The following is a 19,111-nucleotide window of genomic DNA, read 5'->3' as shown; positions in this document are numbered from 1 at the left end:
TATAAAAATATATATCATCTATTGTAAAATAAAATATACTGTAGATACATAGTAAAATAAAATAAAAATAGAAGAAAATATACAGAAATGCAAAAACACGTAACGTACAAATGACAAACACATGAACGAAAGCGCAGGACAATGGTTGTTATGTTATAAATGATGAGAAATTAAAAAAACCGAGAGGTGGATTTATGATACTATGATAACTGTACTGAAATTACAAGCATAGAAGTATAAAGTACGAATGGGGAAAATGCGTCCGAAGCTGTATTAAGAGGTGCATCAGTACAGAAGCAGATATGATAAAAACAGTAGGAATAGGAGTTAACAGCAATGGATTGAGATTGGGGTATATTATTTATATGTTGGTTGCATATCATTTTCTTGTTCTTCAATACTTTTTGTGGTATACCACAATTTCTGTCAACAGCTGTTTCCTATGACTTACTTTCTAAGTATGATAATGGTTTTATTTACCCTGATGTTACTGTCTGACAGCGTGTTGTTTCTCCCTCTCAGGTGGTTTGGAGAAAGCTGGGTGATGCTGCCGGATCCAAGCCTTCCGTCCGACAGCAGCTCTCAGGCAACCACTTCAAAGGACCTTTATAGTTGTTAAACAACAAGAGAAGCCCTGCAAATCTGTACTACCAGTTTGGACTGGAAGCCTTCAGCATGGTGTTTTCTCTCTCAGCTGTTGAACTGAGACCTCCTCAGCCTCAACTAAGCAGAGTCATAATGGATGTTCAGTTCATAGTACTAAAATGAACACTATGGCAGGCACAGATCTGGTGCAACTGGAAACCAAACAGCCAATATCAGTGTCTGGATCATGGATATAGACTGTATAAAAACTTGTAGGACTTTTTGAAGCCTGGATTTGGATTTACCTCTCACCATCTTGGAAGCGGAAAATCCAAATGTGAGAAATGTGGATGAAGTTTGGATGGAGTGGAAAAGCAAAAGGCAGCCACCACAACATACTGTCAATCAATTTAACATACCCCGAACTCTCTCTTCAAGCCATGAAATCTCCTTAACGGCACAAGGATTCTCTAATGTATGACCCAGACATACACAAAAGGAAACTTAATATTGGACATATAAATATAAATTTGTGTAGAAAAAGAAATGACCTGTATTTGAAGACAGATTTTGAAGGTTTTCCAAATTGACTGCAATTTGGTCAAAGTTTTCAAGAGGTCATTAGAAGGACTGTAGCTTAAAGCACTTCTGCATTTGTGTCTTTACTCAGCTGTGGTGGCTGCCACTTTGCCACCTGCATTGTCCGGGAGGAGTGTTCTTCAGTAACCTTGCATTCGCACAGTGACTGATCAGCTCTCCAGGGGTTTCTGTTTGCGTCTTGAGGAAGAAAAGGAAGCTGTGTATTTAAACAGTCCATGGGTTTTTCTCTGCTTTGATATTTCTTTTCATAAAATTAATAAGTTAGCCAGAGCTTCCCATCAAAACTTCTATTTAATGAATGGCTGTGACTTATTGACCATGTTGTTTACAGTGTGAACGCACAGTGAGAATTCAGAAAGTCTATGAAGGACTGAAGTTGACTTCATCAAAGCTGAGTTTGGTTCAGGTCACAACCTTCACTTTTTGATTCAAAGTTCACTTATCAAGTAGCCTATTGAGGGTTGACTGCCATATGCAAGTTATCTCATGAACAAAAGTTAATTTATCTTCTTTTTTAAAGTTGATATTTAAACAGTAGAAGTACACGTATACACTAACACTACTGGCTCTTGTTTCTGTACCTCCTCTACGTAAATGTAGTCAAAAAGTGTCAGTTAACAGTTAAGAAGTGATTTCTGAAAACTTACAAATGAGGCAATAAGGATTCATGTTATGGGTAATGTCATACAAAGCATACATAAGGACATGAAATGTTATGTTTAGGCTGGCAGTCCCCACAATACACCTATCAGTAGCATATGATGAGGTGTGTTTCAGTTCATGCTGGGGTGATATGAAAAAAATTAACTTGTTAAACTGAACTTGCTGTCTTCTGGTGCTTGAGTGAAGGTAGGAAAAAAATCCAAACAAACATAATAATTCAAATAGTCAAATTGACCAATTAAATCATCAATGTCCAAACACAAACTAACTTTCACTCAAGTTGTCATCGAAAGAATAACACGGTACCTTCAAGATCTTAATTTTTAGCCTTAAATTGGAAGGATTAGCTCCAAACACAGCACCCTCATTCATTTGATACCCCCAACAATGCAGATTTTTGGTCTGAATGCTTGCTTATACAGTATTTTGTAAACAGTAGTCAGCGATCCTATGAATCACCTTTGATTTGAATATACAGTATTTTAATTGATTTACACATTTCAGGCTAGTGCTGGCAAAACTAGAATAAATGCAGTCATCAATCTTCATGTAAGTGTTAACTAGCAAGCTCATACAGTAAACACGTAAACAAGACTCGTTTACGAATCAGCTGCTTATGTACATTTTTATTGTGCTATGACAACTAGTAGCTCTTTGCCTTTGGTGTCCAGTATGTTTAGTGGAACTGAAGAGCAGCATCTTTAAACATAAAACTAGTAGCCCAAATACTGCGCACACAATACTAAAACTGCTACCAGTGCTTTTCACGACAGGAATTTGATTTAAGAGTAGATTTTGCATGACGTGTCCCTCTTCCAAGATGCTCTAAGGTACACTGACTTCTTGGGAAATATGCTTGCTCCTGATTGACTGATATCAATTTTATATCTGTTTTTCCAGTTCAGAGATAAGACTGGGATGCTTTAAGTCTAGCTTTAGCACAAAGTAAGCCTCCATCAAAAGCAAAAGTGTTTCCAACATCTACCAAACAGTCTTACTTACAAGCTGTATCATGTTAGCTGGGATGCTAGTACTTAATGCACTCCACAGTGTTCTGGGTTTTGTTCAGAGTTATATGATAACAGGACACTGCACCCTGCACTCAATGTACCCAGTTGTCGTTCAAGTAGCTTCACCGCTAACGTCTCCTAAATTGACAACATATATATATATATATATATATAATTCTGTTTCTACACTATTTAAATTGACAATATGCAGTGCGTTATGTAAATAAGACAGCTTAGAGGTTGTTGGAAGGAGTATTGTTCCCCTTTTGATGAAACAACCTATACCTTCTGTTTTTGCGCTAAGTTAGGCTTAGTCGTCTCATCTGAGTGTAAGACAAATAAGCACATTTCCAAAATGTCAATGTTCCTTTCATAAAAGAATTAAGTATGTCCAGCACATAATTCTGCCTAGTTTAGTTTATAAGTGTCTATGACAATGTTATCAATGTTTGCCTTATAAACATTGATTATAATATCGTCCATTTTTGATATTTAACAATTTCAAGCTCATTTTGATAATTTCAGGTGACTTAGCACTGCAGTTACAATAACCTTATTGATACATGATAAAGGAAAAGCAGGAAAATAGTTTTACTTTAAAAGTGAGGATTTCCCTTTGATCTAAGAATTAGCTAACCTCAGATTTGGTAGCTAACTACTAGTTGGGTATTAGACTTCAAAATTTGAACATTGCTTTTGTCCTTGTTTCTAATATGTTTTTTCCATATATTCCGTATTCCATGTTTGTATGCACCTTTAACAGCACAAGGACAAAAAAATGGAGTGTCCATGCTCTTTCAGTTTCCTAAGTGCAAGACAAGCTCAAAATGGCCATTTTGGAAATATGGGCTGTGTCTGAAATCACTCTTTATTTACTATATAGTGCACATTTCCTGTCTGCCATTTTATTTGAGTGCCCAAATTCTGAATATGTTAATGCATCCACTATATAGTCTCATTCCACAATGGAAGGGGAAAGAAGTGTCCATGTAAACTACTTTCTGCCAACAATTCACAGGTGCCCCATTTTACAGATGCAAAAATCAATGCAAATCGTGTGACTTTACAGCTGTCAGTAATGACGCAAAATGATGGGGATTAGTAACTGTCCAAAATCGCAATTTAGTGGTCACTTTAGAGTGAACTATTGAGTTTCTGTATAATATGGGGAGTACTGAATGAGTGAACGAGGGAGTAAATTTAGACACAGCTGAGGTCTTAAGAAGCTGATACGCAGGGCAACGTTTTAACATAGACAAAATATGAAAAATTACTGTGCTTCTTCAGTCGTACTGACAACATAAACATCCAACCTCTATACCAACTTATTCATTTATTACCCTTTACCCCTGCAGTGCTAAGATCTACCTTCCTGGATCATAAGTAGGTGTCTTAACAGTTTCTATACACTATTACCTCAATTTAATAGACACTTGTAAGATTGAAATATTCAAGGTGAACATTTTTTAGGGTAATGCTCTATATACTGTACAGTCATGTATTACAGTGCACACCTTTTTTGCTCATTCTCACATTTGTATGAAATTGTTTTTATCAAAGATAGTAGAATTTCCTGTGAAATTCTTTAAGTTGAACACATTGGTAAAGATGTTATGTGTGCACCATGTGCTGTCTATCTCTTAAATAACGGTTATGCTGTTATGTCCTATTTTTATTGAATAAGATAGCGTGAATTTATAGACCTTTTTCACAGCAGGCATTTTGACATGGCACAGAAGGAAAAACACATGTAGTTGATGATATTAATAACAACTGCATTCCATTTAGATTAGCCAGTACCAAGGCCCTGGTCTTGTGCATGGTGATTCACTGAAATATCTTACTGGGACACTTGATGTAACGGAGCCATCGTTAATGTTATCAGTTCCACCTGTGTTTTTCCTGCAATGACAAGTCAAAATGTCTGCTTTGAAAAAGGTCTACTGAATGTGACAGTTTGAGTGTGGCTCAAATATCTAAATCTAGCTGGTGACTTGTGTTTGCCAACTAACCCTAGCTTCATATGGTCTCCTAAAGTAGCAGCCACTTGTACAGTATGAAAAGTATCCATTTCAAAGAGTAAAAAAAAGAAAAAAAATAGTATCAGGCTGTTTCTATTTGAAGCCAAGTCTATGGCTAAAAGAAGTTGTTTTTTATGCAGATCCAGGGAAAATACATCAGATGACTTATCTTTGGAAATTTGCAAAGTGACCTTTGTTCAAAACCTTTAGCCTAGTCCATTATGCATAACTTCGCTGGCTTTTTTTATTTGTTGAAACCACAAAGGTATGTTTTTAAAATGTTGAAATGTTGGGAAAAACTGATATTTTCTTATGGGGACATTCAAATGCACTGCTTATTTTGTCATTGAGGTACTGACTTAGATCTAGTCATGAAATATTCCTCTGTAACAGTGTATTTTAGAGAAGGACAAGAGCTGTTTATAAGTACATATTTCCCATAGGGTACCATGGAGTAGCACACCTTTATATTTTTCAATAAGCTGTATGTAGCTTAAAATGTATTTTAGCAATATATGATAATGATATGAGAAAATTGAAAAGCCACTTTTAGAGGATTTTGAAATAAAATTTAAGTATACTGTCTTTGTAAATATGTGTTTGTGTTATTGACCGTGTGATGGTTAAATGCAGAGGATGTATGCTGGATGGTACATGAAAAAGCAAGTCTTGCATTATTTTGCATTTGGTTAATTACAGCATGTAACAAACTGGATTTGGATGTATTAGTGAGGAAACATTTGCAAAAATGCTTGTCATGCATTTTATGTTTCACACATTTATCTGTGATCAAACTCAGGAGGTGAACCCAAAAGTGACTTAGGTCAGGAAGATTCAGGCAAACAGTCTTTACAGTCTGAGGGCAGGCTTACAGTCAATCCAAATCAGGCAACAAAACTATAAGGTCTAGGCAGAGAGAAAGGCCAAAAACAAGCAGTTCTATATTAAAGTAAAGATTATTTGGAAATATCCAGTATGTGGATGTTCATGGGCAAAGTACATATACTGTAAATGCTGAACATAGTTTATCTTATATGAGCCTAGACTGCCTCCTAGTGCCATTAAATGAACAATACAGGAACCAACTGCAACCAGAAGAACTATTCATCTGAATTGGAACTCTGATAATAACATAGGTAAAATGTATATTCATATTTTCTTAACAAAGTTCACAGTTCTCTGTAAAAGACAAATGTCAGTTAAGATTATAGAAAAATCCAATTTTTTTCTCATGTCCAACTCATGTCATTTCCTCTCCTCTCTTCTCTCTAAAAGACGAATTGCAAAAAGGCAAAGATAATAGTTAATAAACATCTAGAAGTAAACCAACTATGTTGCACCAGCCTTCGTAACTCAGTCCCTAAATTTGCATGTAATCCCTTGCTCCTAGTAACTACTAGATGAACTAGTTTACTTTATTAGGAGTTAGGAAAATGGCTAAAGACTTTAGGAATGTGTGAATTTGCTGCTGGCAACATCTGAAAATCACTATAGCATTGTGCTGCTCAACCACAGTCAAAGTGGATGGACAATGTTTACCAGATGTTGAGTTTTTAATGTTAAGATATCGACCATATTCTCCACCCAGAGAATTCACCAGTGTGTTTGTTGTTGCTGTTTACATTCCTCTGGATGCAAATTCAAAAACTACACTACAAGAATTGTATGAGGTCATCAGCATTAACATGACAAAACAACCAGATGGTATTTTTAGTGTAGCTTGTGATTTTAATAAAACAGACCTCAGAACCATTTTACCTAAATTCCACCAACATATCCACATCCCCACCAGGGGAAGTAATACCCTGGACCATGTTTATACCAACATTCCTGGCAGCTACAAAACCCTCCCTTGTTCCCATTTTGGTCCATCAGACCATATTTCCCTGCTTCTCCTGCCTACTTACTCTTAGCTGATAAAAAGGGTCAAACCATCAGTAAAAACTGTTTAAGTGTGAACAGATGAAGCTATAGCAGCTCTACAGGACTGTTTTGAGTGCACAGACTGGCACATGTTCAGAGATGCCGCCACCCAGGAGAACCACATCATTCTTGAGGAATACACATCAACAGTGACATCATAGATCAGCAAATGTGTTGATGATGTGGTGATCACAAAGACAATAAAATCATTCCCCAACCAGAGAGCCTGGATGAATGGAGAGATGACGGCTCTATCCAAAGCCAAAAAAACTGCCTTTCGGTCAAGTAACAAGGAAGGATCATCAAGGAGGCAAAGCGGAGCCATCAGCAGAGACTGAAGAGAGACTTCAACACCAACAACACCAAAGATATGTGGCAGACAATCCAGAACATCACAGGCTGAACAAACAGGAGTGTCCCCATAATGTGTGAGGCCACTTTGCCAGATGAGCTTAACTCAATCTATGCTCACTTTGATATCCTCAACAAAGAGTCAGCTGTAAAGTCCACTCCACCTCCAGAAGACCTGCCACTGTAAGAATCCACAGCCGATGTGAGAAGAATCCTGCTGGGGGTGAATATGAATAAAGCTGCTGGGCCTGATAACATCCCTGGCCATGTACAAAAAACATGTATCGACCAACTAGTTGATGTTATTACTGACATTTTTAAAATATAACTGTCACAAAAGAATGTTCACACCTGCTACAAGACAACCAACATGATCCTTGTACCTAAAAAGTCTGCAACTGTGTCTAGTCTAAATGCCAGAATAACATGCACACGAAACAAAAACGTTCTTTCTCGAAAAATTTCTGCTTTGATACAACAAAAAGAGCCCGGTTAGCTCAGTCGGTAGAGCATGAGACTCTTAATCTCAGGGTCGTGGGTTCGAGCCCCACATTGGGCGCAAGGTTTAATCTTCTGATTTGTCGTTGGGGGACATTATGATTCAAAGATACTGTATGTCCAGTTTCAAATACAATTCCTCTGACCTCACCAGAGAAGGGCATAGGATCGTGACTGCATTTGTAACTGCTCACGCTTTGTACAAGACTCCCTCAGATATGCCAAGGTAGTACACAGAATAAAGGCTACGCATTCCATTGACCCATTGCTCATCTTGAATAGAAATTACCGTTAAGGTTGCGTTCAATAAATATTGTCGCGCTCAAATTTAGATACTTGTGAAATTACATGCATGAAGACAAATGTCAGGATAACATGCACCGAAACAAAAACGTTCTTTCTCGAAAAATTTCTGCTTGGAAACAACAAAAAGAGCCCGGTTAGCTCAGTCGGTAGAGCATGAGACTTTTAATCTCAGGGTCGTGGGTTCGAGTCCCACACTGGGCGCACAGTTTGATCTTCTGATATGTATTTGGAGGACATCACGATTCGAACATACTGTATCTCCAATTTCAAATACAATTCCTGTGACCTCACCAGAGAAAGCCATAAGATCGTGACAGTGCATTTGTAAGGGCTCACACTTTGTACAAGACTCCCTCAGATATGCCACAGAATAAAGGCTACGCATTCCATTGACCCATTGCTCATCTTGAATAGAAATTACCGTTAAGGTTACGTTCAATACATTTTGTGGCGCTCAAATTTCGATACTTGTGAAATTACATGTATGAAGACAAATGTCAGGATAACATGCACCGAAAGAAAAACGTTCTTTCTTGAAAAATTTCTGCTTGAAAACAACAAAAAGAGCCCGGTTAGCTCAGTCGGTAGAGCATGAGACTTTTAATCTCAGGGTCGTGGGTTCGAGTCCCACATTGGGCGCACAGTTTGATCTTCTGATATGTATTTGGAGGACATCACGATTTGAACATACTGTATCTCCAATTTCAAATACAATTCCTGTGACCTCACCAGAGAAAGCCATAAGATCATGACAGTGCATTTGTAAGGGCTCACACTTTGTACAAGACTTTCTCAGATATGCCAAGGTAATACACAGAATAAAGGCTACGCATTCCATTGACGATTGCTCATCTTGAAAACCAATTACCTTTAAGGTTGCGTTCAATAAATTTTGTGGCTCTCAAATTTTGATACTTGTGAAATTACATGTATGAAGACAAATGCCAGGATAAAATTCACCGAAACAAAAACGTTCTTTCTCGAAAAATTTCTGCTTTGAGACAACAAAAAGAGCCCGGTTAGCTCAGTCGGTAGAGCATGAGACTCTTAACCTCAGGGTCGTGGGTTCGAGCCCCACATTGGGCGCATGGTTTAATCTTCTGATTTGTCGTTGGGGGACATTATGATTCAAAGATACTGTCTGTCCAGTTTCAAATACAATTCCTCTGACCTCACCAGAGAAGGGCATAGGATCGTGACTGCATTTGTAACTGCTCACGCTTTGTACAAGACTCCCTCAGATATGCCAAGGTAGTACACAGAATAAAGGCTACGCATTCCATTGACCCATTGCTCATCTTGAATAGAAATTACCGTTAAGGTTACGTTCAATACATTTTGTGGCGCTCAAATTTAGATACTTGTGAAATTACATGCATGAAGACAAATGTCAGGATAACATGCACCGAAAGAAAAACGTTCTTTCTCGAAAAATTTCTGCTTGGAAACAACAAAAAGAGCCCGGTTAGCTCAGTCGGTAGAGCATGAGACTTTTAATCTCAGGGTCGTGGGTTCGAGTCCCACATTGGGCGCACAGTTTGATCTTCTGATATGTATTTGGAGGACATCACAATTTGAACATACTGTATCTCCAATTTCAAATACAATTCCTGTGACCTCACCAGAGAAAGCCATAAGATCGTGACAGTGCATTTGTAAGGGCTCACACTTTGTACAAGACTTTCTCAGATATGCCAAGGTAATACACAGAATAAAGGCTACGCATTCCATTGACGATTGCTCATCTTGAAAACCAATTACCTTTAAGGTTGCGTTCAATAAATTTTGTGGCTCTCAAATTTTGATACTTGTGAAATTACATGTATGAAGACAAATGCCAGGATAAAATTCACCGAAACAAAAACGTTCTTTCTCGAAAAATTTCTGCTTTGAGACAACAAAAAGAGCCCGGTTAGCTCAGTCGGTAGAGCATGAGACTCTTAATCTCAGGGTCGTGGGTTCGAGCCCCACATTGGGCGCAAGGTTTAATCTTCTGATTTGTCGTTGGGGGACATTATGATTCAAAGATACTGTCTGTCCAGTTTCAAATACAATTCCTCTGACCTCACCAGAGAAGGGCATAGGATCGTGACTGCATTTGTAACTGCTCACGCTTTGTACAAGACTCCCTCAGATATGCCAAGGTAGTACACAGAATAAAGGCTACGCATTCCATTGACCCATTGCTCATCTTGAATAGAAATTACCGTTAAGGTTACGTTCAATACATTTTGTGGCGCTCAAATTTCGATACTTGTGAAATTACATGCATGAAGACAAATGTCAGGATAACATGCACCGAAAGAAAAACGTTCTTTCTCGAAAAATTTCTGCTTGAAAACAACAAAAAGAGCCCGGTTAGCTCAGTCGGTAGAGCATGAGACTTTTAATCTCAGGGTCGTGGGTTCGAGTCCCACATTGGGCGCACAGTTTGATCTTCTGATATGTATTTGGAGGACATCACGATTTGAACATACTGTATCTCCAATTTCAAATACAATTCCTGTGACCTCACCAGAGAAAGCCATAAGATCGTGACAGTGCATTTGTAAGGGCTCACACTTTGTACAAGACTTTCTCAGATATGCCAAGGTAATACACAGAATAAAGGCTACGCATTCCATTGACGATTGCTCATCTTGAAAACCAATTACCTTTAAGGTTGCGTTCAATAAATTTTGTGGCTCTCAAATTTTGATACTTGTGAAATTACATGTATGAAGACAAATGCCAGGATAAAATTCACCGAAACAAAAACGTTCTTTCTCGAAAAATTTCTGCTTTGAGACAACAAAAAGAGCCCGGTTAGCTCAGTCGGTAGAGCATGAGACTCTTAATCTCAGGGTCGTGGGTTCGAGCCCCACATTGGGCGCAAGGTTTAATCTTCTGATTTGTCGTTGGGGGACATTATGATTCAAAGATACTGTCTGTCCAGTTTCAAATACAATTCCTCTGACCTCACCAGAGAAGGGCATAGGATCGTGACTGCATTTGTAACTGCTCACGCTTTGTACAAGACTCCCTCAGATATGCCAAGGTAGTACACAGAATAAAGGCTACGCATTCCATTGACCCATTGCTCATCTTGAATAGAAATTACCGTTAAGGTTACGTTCAATACATTTTGTGGCGCTCAAATTTCGATACTTGTGAAATTACATGCATGAAGACAAATGTCAGGATAACATGCACCGAAAGAAAAACGTTCTTTCTCGAAAAATTTCTGCTTGAAAACAACAAAAAGAGCCCGGTTAGCTCAGTCGGTAGAGCATGAGACTTTTAATCTCAGGGTCGTGGGTTCGAGTCCCACATTGGGCGCACAGTTTGATCTTCTGATATGTATTTGGAGGACATCACGATTTGAACATACTGTATCTCCAATTTCAAATACAATTCCTGTGACCTCACCAGAGAAAGCCATAAGATCGTGACAGTGCATTTGTAAGGGCTCACACTTTGTACAAGACTTTCTCAGATATGCCAAGGTAATACACAGAATAAAGGCTACGCATTCCATTGACGATTGCTCATCTTGAAAACCAATTACCTTTAAGGTTGCGTTCAATAAATTTTGTGGCTCTCAAATTTTGATACTTGTGAAATTACATGTATGAAGACAAATGCCAGGATAAAATTCACCGAAACAAAAACGTTCTTTCTCGAAAAATTTCTGCTTTGAGACAACAAAAAGAGCCCGGTTAGCTCAGTCGGTAGAGCATGAGACTCTTAATCTCAGGGTCGTGGGTTCGAGCCCCACATTGGGCGCAAGGTTTAATCTTCTGATTTGTCGTTGGGGGACATTATGATTCAAAGATACTGTCTGTCCAGTTTCAAATACAATTCCTCTGATCTCACCAGAGAAGGGCATAGGATCGTGACTGCATTTGTAACTGCTCACGCTTTGTACAAGACTCCCTCAGATATGCCAAGGTAGTACACAGAATAAAGGCTACGCATTCCATTGACCCATTGCTCATCTTGAATAGAAATTACCGTTAAGGTTACGTTCAATACATTTTGTGGCGCTCAAATTTAGATACTTGTGAAATTACATGCATGAAGACAAATGTCAGGATAACATGCACCGAAAGAAAAACGTTCTTTCTCGAAAAATTTCTGCTTGGAAACAACAAAAAGAGCCCGGTTAGCTCAGTCGGTAGAGCATGAGACTTTTAATCTCAGGGTCGTGGGTTCGAGTCCCACATTGGGCGCACAGTTTGATCTTCTGATATGTATTTGGAGGACATCACGATTTGAACATACTGTATCTCCAATTTCAAATACAATTCCTCTGACCTCACCAGAGAAAGTCATAAGATCGTGACAGTGCATTTGTAAGGGCTCACACTTTGTACAAGACTTTCTCAGATATGCCAAGGTAATACACAGAATAAAGGCTACGCATTCCATTGACGATTGCTCATCTTGAAAACCAATTACCTTTAAGGTTGCGTTCAATAAATTTTGTGGCTCTCAAATTTTGATACTTGTGAAATTACATGTATGAAGACAAATGCCAGGATAAAATTCACCGAAACAAAAACGTTCTTTCTCGAAAAATTTCTGCTTTGAGACAACAAAAAGAGCCCGGTTAGCTCAGTCGGTAGAGCATGAGACTCTTAATCTCAGGGTCGTGGGTTCGAGCCCCACATTGGGCGCAAGGTTTAATCTTCTGATTTGTCGTTGGGGGACATTATGATTCAAAGATACTGTCTGTCCAGTTTCAAATACAATTCCTCTGATCTCACCAGAGAAGGGCATAGGATCGTGACTGCATTTGTAACTGCTCACGCTTTGTACAAGACTCCCTCAGATATGCCAAGGTAGTACACAGAATAAAGGCTACGCATTCCATTGACCCATTGCTCATCTTGAATAGAAATTACCGTTAAGGTTACGTTCAATACATTTTGTGGCGCTCAAATTTAGATACTTGTGAAATTACATGCATGAAGACAAATGTCAGGATAACATGCACCGAAAGAAAAACGTTCTTTCTCGAAAAATTTCTGCTTGGAAACAACAAAAAGAGCCCGGTTAGCTCAGTCGGTAGAGCATGAGACTTTTAATCTCAGGGTCGTGGGTTCGAGTCCCACATTGGGCGCACAGTTTGATCTTCTGATATGTATTTGGAGGACATCACGATTTGAACATACTGTATCTCCAATTTCAAATACAATTCCTCTGACCTCACCAGAGAAAGTCATAAGATCGTGACAGTGCATTTGTAAGGGCTCACACTTTGTACAAGACTTTCTCAGATATGCCAAGGTAATACACAGAATAAAGGCTACGCATTCCATTGACGATTGCTCATCTTGAAAACCAATTACCTTTAAGGTTGCGTTCAATAAATTTTGTGGCTCTCAAATTTTGATACTTGTGAAATTACATGTATGAAGACAAATGCCAGGATAAAATTCACCGAAACAAAAACGTTCTTTCTCGAAAAATTTCTGCTTTGAGACAACAAAAAGAGCCCGGTTAGCTCAGTCGGTAGAGCATGAGACTCTTAATCTCAGGGTCGTGGGTTCGAGCCCCACATTGGGCGCAAGGTTTAATCTTCTGATTTGTCGTTGGAGGACATTATGATTCAAAGATACTGTCTGTCCAGTTTCAAATACAATTCCTCTGACCTCACCAGAGAAGGGCATAGGATCGTGACTGCATTTGTAACTGCTCACGCTTTGTACAAGACTCCCTCAGATATGCCAAGGTAGTACACAGAATAAAGGCTACGCATTCCATTGACCCATTGCTCATCTTGAATAGAAATTACCGTTAAGGTTACGTTCAATACATTTTGTGGCGCTCAAATTTCGATACTTGTGAAATTACATGCATGAAGACAAATGTCAGGATAACATGCACCGAAAGAAAAACGTTCTTTCTCGAAAAATTTCTGCTTGAAAACAACAAGAAGAGCCCGGTTAGCTCAGTCGGTAGAGCATGAGACTTTTAATCTCAGGGTCGTGGGTTCGAGTCCCACATTGGGCACACAGTTTGGTCTTCTGATATGTATTTGGATTCGAACATACTGTATCTCCAATTTCAAATACAATTCCTGTGACCTCACCAGAGAAAGCCATAAGATCGTGACAGTGCATTTGTAAGGGCTCACACTTTGTACAAGACTTTCTCAGATATGCCAAGGTAATACACAGAATAAAGGCTACGCATTCCATTGACGATTGCTCATCTTGAAAACCAATTACCTTTAAGGTTGCGTTCAATAAATTTTGTGGCTCTCAAATTTTGATACTTGTGAAATTACATGTATGAAGACAAATGCCAGGATAAAATTCACCGAAACAAAAACGTTCTTTCTCGAAAAATTTCTGCTTTGAGACAACAAAAAGAGCCCGGTTAGCTCAGTCGATAGAGCATGAGACTCTTAATCTCAGGGTCGTGGGTTCGAGCCCCACATTGGGCGCAAGGTTTAATCTTCTGATTTGTCGTTGGGGGACATTATGATTCAAAGATACTGTCTGTCCAGTTTCAAATACAATTCCTCTGACCTCACCAGAGAAGGGCATAGGATCGTGACTGCATTTGTAACTGCTCACGCTTTGTACAAGACTCCCTCAGATATGCCAAGGTAGTACACAGAATAAAGGCTACGCATTCCATTGACCCATTGCTCATCTTGAATAGAAATTACCGTTAAGGTTACGTTCAATACATTTTGTGGCGCTCAAATTTCGATACTTGTGAAATTACATGCATGAAGACAAATGTCAGGATAACATGCACCGAAAGAAAAACGTTCTTTCTCGAAAAATTTCTGCTTGGAAACAACAAAAAGAGCCCGGTTAGCTCAGTCGGTAGAGCATGAGACTCTTAATCTCAGGGTCGTGGGTTCGAGCCCCACATTGGGCGCAAGGTTTAATCTTCTGATTTGTCGTTGGGGGACATTATGATTCAAAGATACTGTCTGTCCAGTTTCAAATACAATTCCTCTGACCTCACCAGAGAAGGGCATAGGATCGTGACTGCATTTGTAACTGCTCACGCTTTGTACAAGACTCCCTCAGATATGCCAAGGTAGTACACAGAATAAAGGCTACGCATTCCATTGACCCATTGCTCATCTTGAATAGAAATTACCGTTAAGGTTACGTTCAATACATTTTGTGGCGCTCAAATTTCGATACTTGTGAAATTACATGCATGAAGACAAATGTCAGGATAACATGCACCGAAAGAAAAACGTTCTTTCTCGAAAAATTTCTGCTTGAAAACAACAAAAAGAGCCCGGTTAGCTCAGTCGGTAGAGCATGAGACTTTTAATCTCAGGGTCGTGGGTTCGAGTCCCACATTGGGCGCACAGTTTGATCTTCTGATATGTATTTGGAGGACATCACGATTTGAACATACTGTATCTCCAATTTCAAATACAATTCCTGTGACCTCACCAGAGAAAGCCATAAGATCGTGACAGTGCATTTGTAAGGGCTCACACTTTGTACAAGACTTTCTCAGATATGCCAAGGTAATACACAGAATAAAGGCTACGCATTCCATTGACGATTGCTCATCTTGAAAACCAATTACCTTTAAGGTTGCGTTCAATAAATTTTGTGGCTCTCAAATTTTGATACTTGTGAAATTACATGTATGAAGACAAATGCCAGGATAAAATTCACCGAAACAAAAACGTTCTTTCTCGAAAAATTTCTGCTTTGAGACAACAAAAAGAGCCCGGTTAGCTCAGTCGGTAGAGCATGAGACTCTTAATCTCAGGGTCGTGGGTTCGAGCCCCACATTGGGCGCAAGGTTTAATCTTCTGATTTGTCGTTGGGGGACATTATGATTCAAAGATACTGTCTGTCCAGTTTCAAATACAATTCCTCTGACCTCACCAGAGAAGGGCATAGGATCGTGACTGCATTTGTAACTGCTCACGCTTTGTACAAGACTCCCTCAGATATGCCAAGGTAGTACACAGAATAAAGGCTACGCATTCCATTGACCCATTGCTCATCTTGAATAGAAATTACCGTTAAGGTTACGTTCAATACATTTTGTGGCGCTCAAATTTAGATACTTGTGAAATTACATGCATGAAGACAAATGTCAGGATAACATGCACCGAAAGAAAAACGTTCTTTCTCGAAAAATTTCTGCTTGGAAACAACAAAAAGAGCCCGGTTAGCTCAGTCGGTAGAGCATGAGACTTTTAATCTCAGGGTCGTGGGTTCGAGTCCCACATTGGGCGCACAGTTTGATCTTCTGATATGTATTTGGAGGACATCACGATTTGAACATACTGTATCTCCAATTTCAAATACAATTCCTGTGACCTCACCAGAGAAAGCCATAAGATCGTGACAGTGCATTTGTAAGGGCTCACACTTTGTACAAGACTTTCTCAGATATGCCAAGGTAATACACAGAATAAAGGCTACGCATTCCATTGAAGATTGTTCATCTTGAAAACCAATTACCTTTAAGGTTGCGTTCAATAAATTTTGTGGCTCTCAAATTTTGATACTTGTGAAATTACATGTATGAAGACAAATGCCAGGATAAAATTCACCGAAACAAAAACGTTCTTTCTCGAAAAATTTCTGCTTTGAGACAACAAAAAGAGCCCGGTTAGCTCAGTCGGTAGAGCATGAGACTCTTAATCTCAGGGTCGTGGGTTCGAGCCCCACATTGGGCGCAAGGTTTAATCTTCTGATTTGTCGTTGGGGGACATTATGATTCAAAGATACTGTCTGTCCAGTTTCAAATACAATTCCTCTGACCTCACCAGAGAAGGGCATAGGATCATGACTGCATTTGTAACTGCTCACGCTTTGTACAAGACTCCCTCAGATATGCCAAGGTAGTACACAGAATAAAGGCTACGCATTCCATTGACCCATTGCTCATCTTGAATAGAAATTACCGTTAAAGTTACGTTCAATACATTTTGTGGCGCTCAAATTTAGATACTTGTGAAATTACATGCATGAAGACAAATGTCAGGATAACATGCACCGAAAGAAAAACGTTCTTTCTCGAAAAATTTCTGCTTGGAAACAACAAAAAGAGCCCGGTTAGCTCAGTCGGTAGAGCATGAGACTTTTAATCTCAGGGTCGTGGGTTCGAGTCCCACATTGGGCGCACAGTTTGATCTTCTGATATGTATTTGGATTCGAACATACTGTATCTCCAATTTCAAATACAATTCCTGTGACCTCACCAGAGAAAGCCATAAGATCATGACAGTGCATTTGTAAGGGCTCACACTTTGTACAAGACTTTCTCAGATATGCCAAGGTAATACACAGAATAAAGGCTACGCATTCCATTGACGATTGTTCATCTTGAAAACCAATTACCTTTAAGGTTGCGTTCAATAAATTTTGTGGCTCTCAAATTTTGATACTTGTGAAATTACATGTATGAAGACAAATGCCAGGATAAAATTCACCGAAACAAAAACGTTCTTTCTCGAAAAATTTCTGCTTTGAGACAACAAAAAGAGCCCGGTTAGCTCAGTCGGTAGAGCATGAGACTCTTAATCTCAGGGTCGTGGGTTCGAGCCCCACATTGGGCGCAAGGTTTAATCTTCTGATTTGTCGTTGGGGGACATTATGATTCAAAGATACTGTCTGTCCAGTTTCAAATACAATTCCTCTGACCTCACCAGAGAAGGGCATAGGATCGTGACTGCATTTGTAACTGCTCACGCTTTGTACAAGACTCCCTCAGATATGCCAAGGTAGTACACAGAATAAAGGCTACGCATTCCATTGACCCATTGCTCATCTTGAATAGAAATTACCGTTAAGGTTACGTTCAATACATTTTGTGGCGCTCAAATTTAGATACTTGTGAAATTACATGCATGAAGACAAATGTCAGGATAACATGCACCGAAAGAAAAACGTTCTTTCTCGAAAAATTTCTGCTTGGAAACAACAAAAAGAGCCCGGTTAGCTCAGTCGGTAGAGCATGAGACTTTTAATCTCAGGGTCGTGGGTTCGAGTCCCACATTGGGCGCACAGTTTGATCTTCTGATATGTATTTGGAGGACATCACGATTTGAACATACTGTATCTCCAATTTCAAATACAATTCCTGTGACCTCACCAGAGAAAGCCATAAGATCGTGACAGTGCATTTGTAAGGGCTCACACTTTGTACAAGACTTTCTCAGATATGCCAAGGTAATACACAGAATAAAGGCTACGCATTCCATTGAAGATTGTTCATCTTGAAAACCAATTACCTTTAAGGTTGCGTTCAATAAATTTTGTGGCTCTCAAATTTTGATACTTGTGAAATTACATGTATGAAGACAAATGCCAGGATAAAATTAACCGAAACAAAAACGTTCTTTCTCGAAAAATTTCTGCTTTGAGACAACAAAAAGAGCCCGGTTAGCTCAGTCGGTAGAGCATGAGACTCTTAATCTCAGGGTCGTGGGTTCGAGCCCCACATTGGGCGCAAGGTTTAATCTTCTGATTTGTCGTTGGGGGACATTATGATTCAAAGATACTGTCTGTCCAGTTTCAAATACAATTCCTCTGACCTCACCAGAGAAGGGCATAGGATCATGACTGCATTTGTAACTGCTCACGCTTTGTACAAGACTCCCTCAGATATGCCAAGGTAGTACACAGAATAAAGGCTACGCATTCCATTGACCCATTGCTCATCTTGAATAGAAATTACCGTTAAAGTTACGTTCAATACATTTTGTGGCGCTCAAATTTAGATACTTGTGAAATTACATGCATGAAGACAAATGTCAGGATAACATGCACCGAAAGAAAAACGTTCTTTCTCGAAAAATTTCTGCTTGAAAACAACAAAAAGAGCCCGGTTAGCTCAGTCGGTAGAGCATGAGACTTTTAATCTCAGGGTCGTGGGTTCGAGTCCCACATTGGGCGCACAGTTTGATCTTCTGATATGTATTTGGATTCGAACATACTGTATCTCCAATTTCAAATACAATTCCTGTGACCTCACCAGAGAAAGCCATAAGATCGTGACAGTGCATTTGTAAGGGCTCACACTTTGTACAAGACTTTCTCAGATATGCCAAGGTAATACACAGAATAAAGGCTACGCATTCCATTGACGATTGTTCATCTTGAAAACCAATTACCTTTAAGGTTGCGTTCAATAAATTTTGTGGCTCTCAAATTTTGATACTTG

General features: G+C 39.1%; 1 protein-coding gene and 26 non-coding genes across 27 annotated transcripts in view; all 27 read left to right on the top strand.

Moving 5' to 3' along the window:
- LOC122998771 (coiled-coil domain-containing protein 85C-A-like) overlaps positions 1-5,472 on the top strand; it is a 36,838-nt gene extending 31,366 nt beyond the window's left edge. Inside the window, exon 6 of the mRNA XM_044375760.1 lies at positions 523-5,472. Within this exon, the coding sequence (XP_044231695.1) occupies positions 523-612 (90 nt within the window). The 3' untranslated portion in view covers positions 613-5,472. The remainder of the gene's footprint in view (positions 1-522) is intronic.
- A 2,167-nt stretch (positions 5,473-7,639) lies between these two features.
- Positions 7,640-7,712, top strand: trnak-cuu. Its single transcript has one exon. It is a non-coding gene; the product is annotated as a tRNA-Lys (tRNA).
- Positions 7,713-8,085: 373 nt separating this feature from the next.
- Positions 8,086-8,158, top strand: trnak-uuu. The gene has a single exon. It is a non-coding gene; the product is annotated as a tRNA-Lys (tRNA).
- Positions 8,159-8,523: 365 nt separating this feature from the next.
- On the top strand, positions 8,524-8,596 carry trnak-uuu. Its single transcript has one exon. It is a non-coding gene; the product is annotated as a tRNA-Lys (tRNA).
- A 374-nt stretch (positions 8,597-8,970) lies between these two features.
- On the top strand, positions 8,971-9,043 carry trnak-cuu. Its single transcript has one exon. It is a non-coding gene; the product is annotated as a tRNA-Lys (tRNA).
- Positions 9,044-9,416: 373 nt separating this feature from the next.
- trnak-uuu lies at positions 9,417-9,489 on the top strand. The gene has a single exon. It is a non-coding gene; the product is annotated as a tRNA-Lys (tRNA).
- Positions 9,490-9,863: 374 nt separating this feature from the next.
- On the top strand, positions 9,864-9,936 carry trnak-cuu. The gene has a single exon. It is a non-coding gene; the product is annotated as a tRNA-Lys (tRNA).
- Positions 9,937-10,309: 373 nt separating this feature from the next.
- On the top strand, positions 10,310-10,382 carry trnak-uuu. The gene has a single exon. It is a non-coding gene; the product is annotated as a tRNA-Lys (tRNA).
- Positions 10,383-10,756: 374 nt separating this feature from the next.
- On the top strand, positions 10,757-10,829 carry trnak-cuu. Its single transcript has one exon. It is a non-coding gene; the product is annotated as a tRNA-Lys (tRNA).
- A 373-nt stretch (positions 10,830-11,202) lies between these two features.
- On the top strand, positions 11,203-11,275 carry trnak-uuu. Its single transcript has one exon. It is a non-coding gene; the product is annotated as a tRNA-Lys (tRNA).
- Positions 11,276-11,649: 374 nt separating this feature from the next.
- Positions 11,650-11,722, top strand: trnak-cuu. The gene has a single exon. It is a non-coding gene; the product is annotated as a tRNA-Lys (tRNA).
- A 373-nt stretch (positions 11,723-12,095) lies between these two features.
- trnak-uuu lies at positions 12,096-12,168 on the top strand. Its single transcript has one exon. It is a non-coding gene; the product is annotated as a tRNA-Lys (tRNA).
- A 374-nt stretch (positions 12,169-12,542) lies between these two features.
- On the top strand, positions 12,543-12,615 carry trnak-cuu. Its single transcript has one exon. It is a non-coding gene; the product is annotated as a tRNA-Lys (tRNA).
- A 373-nt stretch (positions 12,616-12,988) lies between these two features.
- trnak-uuu lies at positions 12,989-13,061 on the top strand. Its single transcript has one exon. It is a non-coding gene; the product is annotated as a tRNA-Lys (tRNA).
- Positions 13,062-13,435: 374 nt separating this feature from the next.
- trnak-cuu lies at positions 13,436-13,508 on the top strand. Its single transcript has one exon. It is a non-coding gene; the product is annotated as a tRNA-Lys (tRNA).
- A 373-nt stretch (positions 13,509-13,881) lies between these two features.
- trnak-uuu lies at positions 13,882-13,954 on the top strand. The gene has a single exon. It is a non-coding gene; the product is annotated as a tRNA-Lys (tRNA).
- Positions 13,955-14,317: 363 nt separating this feature from the next.
- Positions 14,318-14,390, top strand: trnak-cuu. The gene has a single exon. It is a non-coding gene; the product is annotated as a tRNA-Lys (tRNA).
- A 373-nt stretch (positions 14,391-14,763) lies between these two features.
- On the top strand, positions 14,764-14,836 carry trnak-cuu. Its single transcript has one exon. It is a non-coding gene; the product is annotated as a tRNA-Lys (tRNA).
- Positions 14,837-15,209: 373 nt separating this feature from the next.
- trnak-uuu lies at positions 15,210-15,282 on the top strand. The gene has a single exon. It is a non-coding gene; the product is annotated as a tRNA-Lys (tRNA).
- A 374-nt stretch (positions 15,283-15,656) lies between these two features.
- Positions 15,657-15,729, top strand: trnak-cuu. Its single transcript has one exon. It is a non-coding gene; the product is annotated as a tRNA-Lys (tRNA).
- Positions 15,730-16,102: 373 nt separating this feature from the next.
- Positions 16,103-16,175, top strand: trnak-uuu. The gene has a single exon. It is a non-coding gene; the product is annotated as a tRNA-Lys (tRNA).
- A 374-nt stretch (positions 16,176-16,549) lies between these two features.
- On the top strand, positions 16,550-16,622 carry trnak-cuu. Its single transcript has one exon. It is a non-coding gene; the product is annotated as a tRNA-Lys (tRNA).
- A 373-nt stretch (positions 16,623-16,995) lies between these two features.
- On the top strand, positions 16,996-17,068 carry trnak-uuu. The gene has a single exon. It is a non-coding gene; the product is annotated as a tRNA-Lys (tRNA).
- Positions 17,069-17,431: 363 nt separating this feature from the next.
- trnak-cuu lies at positions 17,432-17,504 on the top strand. Its single transcript has one exon. It is a non-coding gene; the product is annotated as a tRNA-Lys (tRNA).
- Positions 17,505-17,877: 373 nt separating this feature from the next.
- On the top strand, positions 17,878-17,950 carry trnak-uuu. The gene has a single exon. It is a non-coding gene; the product is annotated as a tRNA-Lys (tRNA).
- A 374-nt stretch (positions 17,951-18,324) lies between these two features.
- trnak-cuu lies at positions 18,325-18,397 on the top strand. The gene has a single exon. It is a non-coding gene; the product is annotated as a tRNA-Lys (tRNA).
- A 373-nt stretch (positions 18,398-18,770) lies between these two features.
- Positions 18,771-18,843, top strand: trnak-uuu. The gene has a single exon. It is a non-coding gene; the product is annotated as a tRNA-Lys (tRNA).
- The last annotated feature ends 268 nt before the right edge of the window (positions 18,844-19,111 follow it).

The sequence above is a fragment of the Thunnus albacares genome, chromosome 15 (assembly GCF_914725855.1).
Source record: "Thunnus albacares chromosome 15, fThuAlb1.1, whole genome shotgun sequence".
Classification (NCBI taxonomy): domain Eukaryota; kingdom Metazoa; phylum Chordata; class Actinopteri; order Scombriformes; family Scombridae; genus Thunnus; species Thunnus albacares.
The sequence above is the reverse complement of the archived record's forward strand: the minus strand, read 5'-3'. Positions and strand labels throughout refer to the sequence as shown.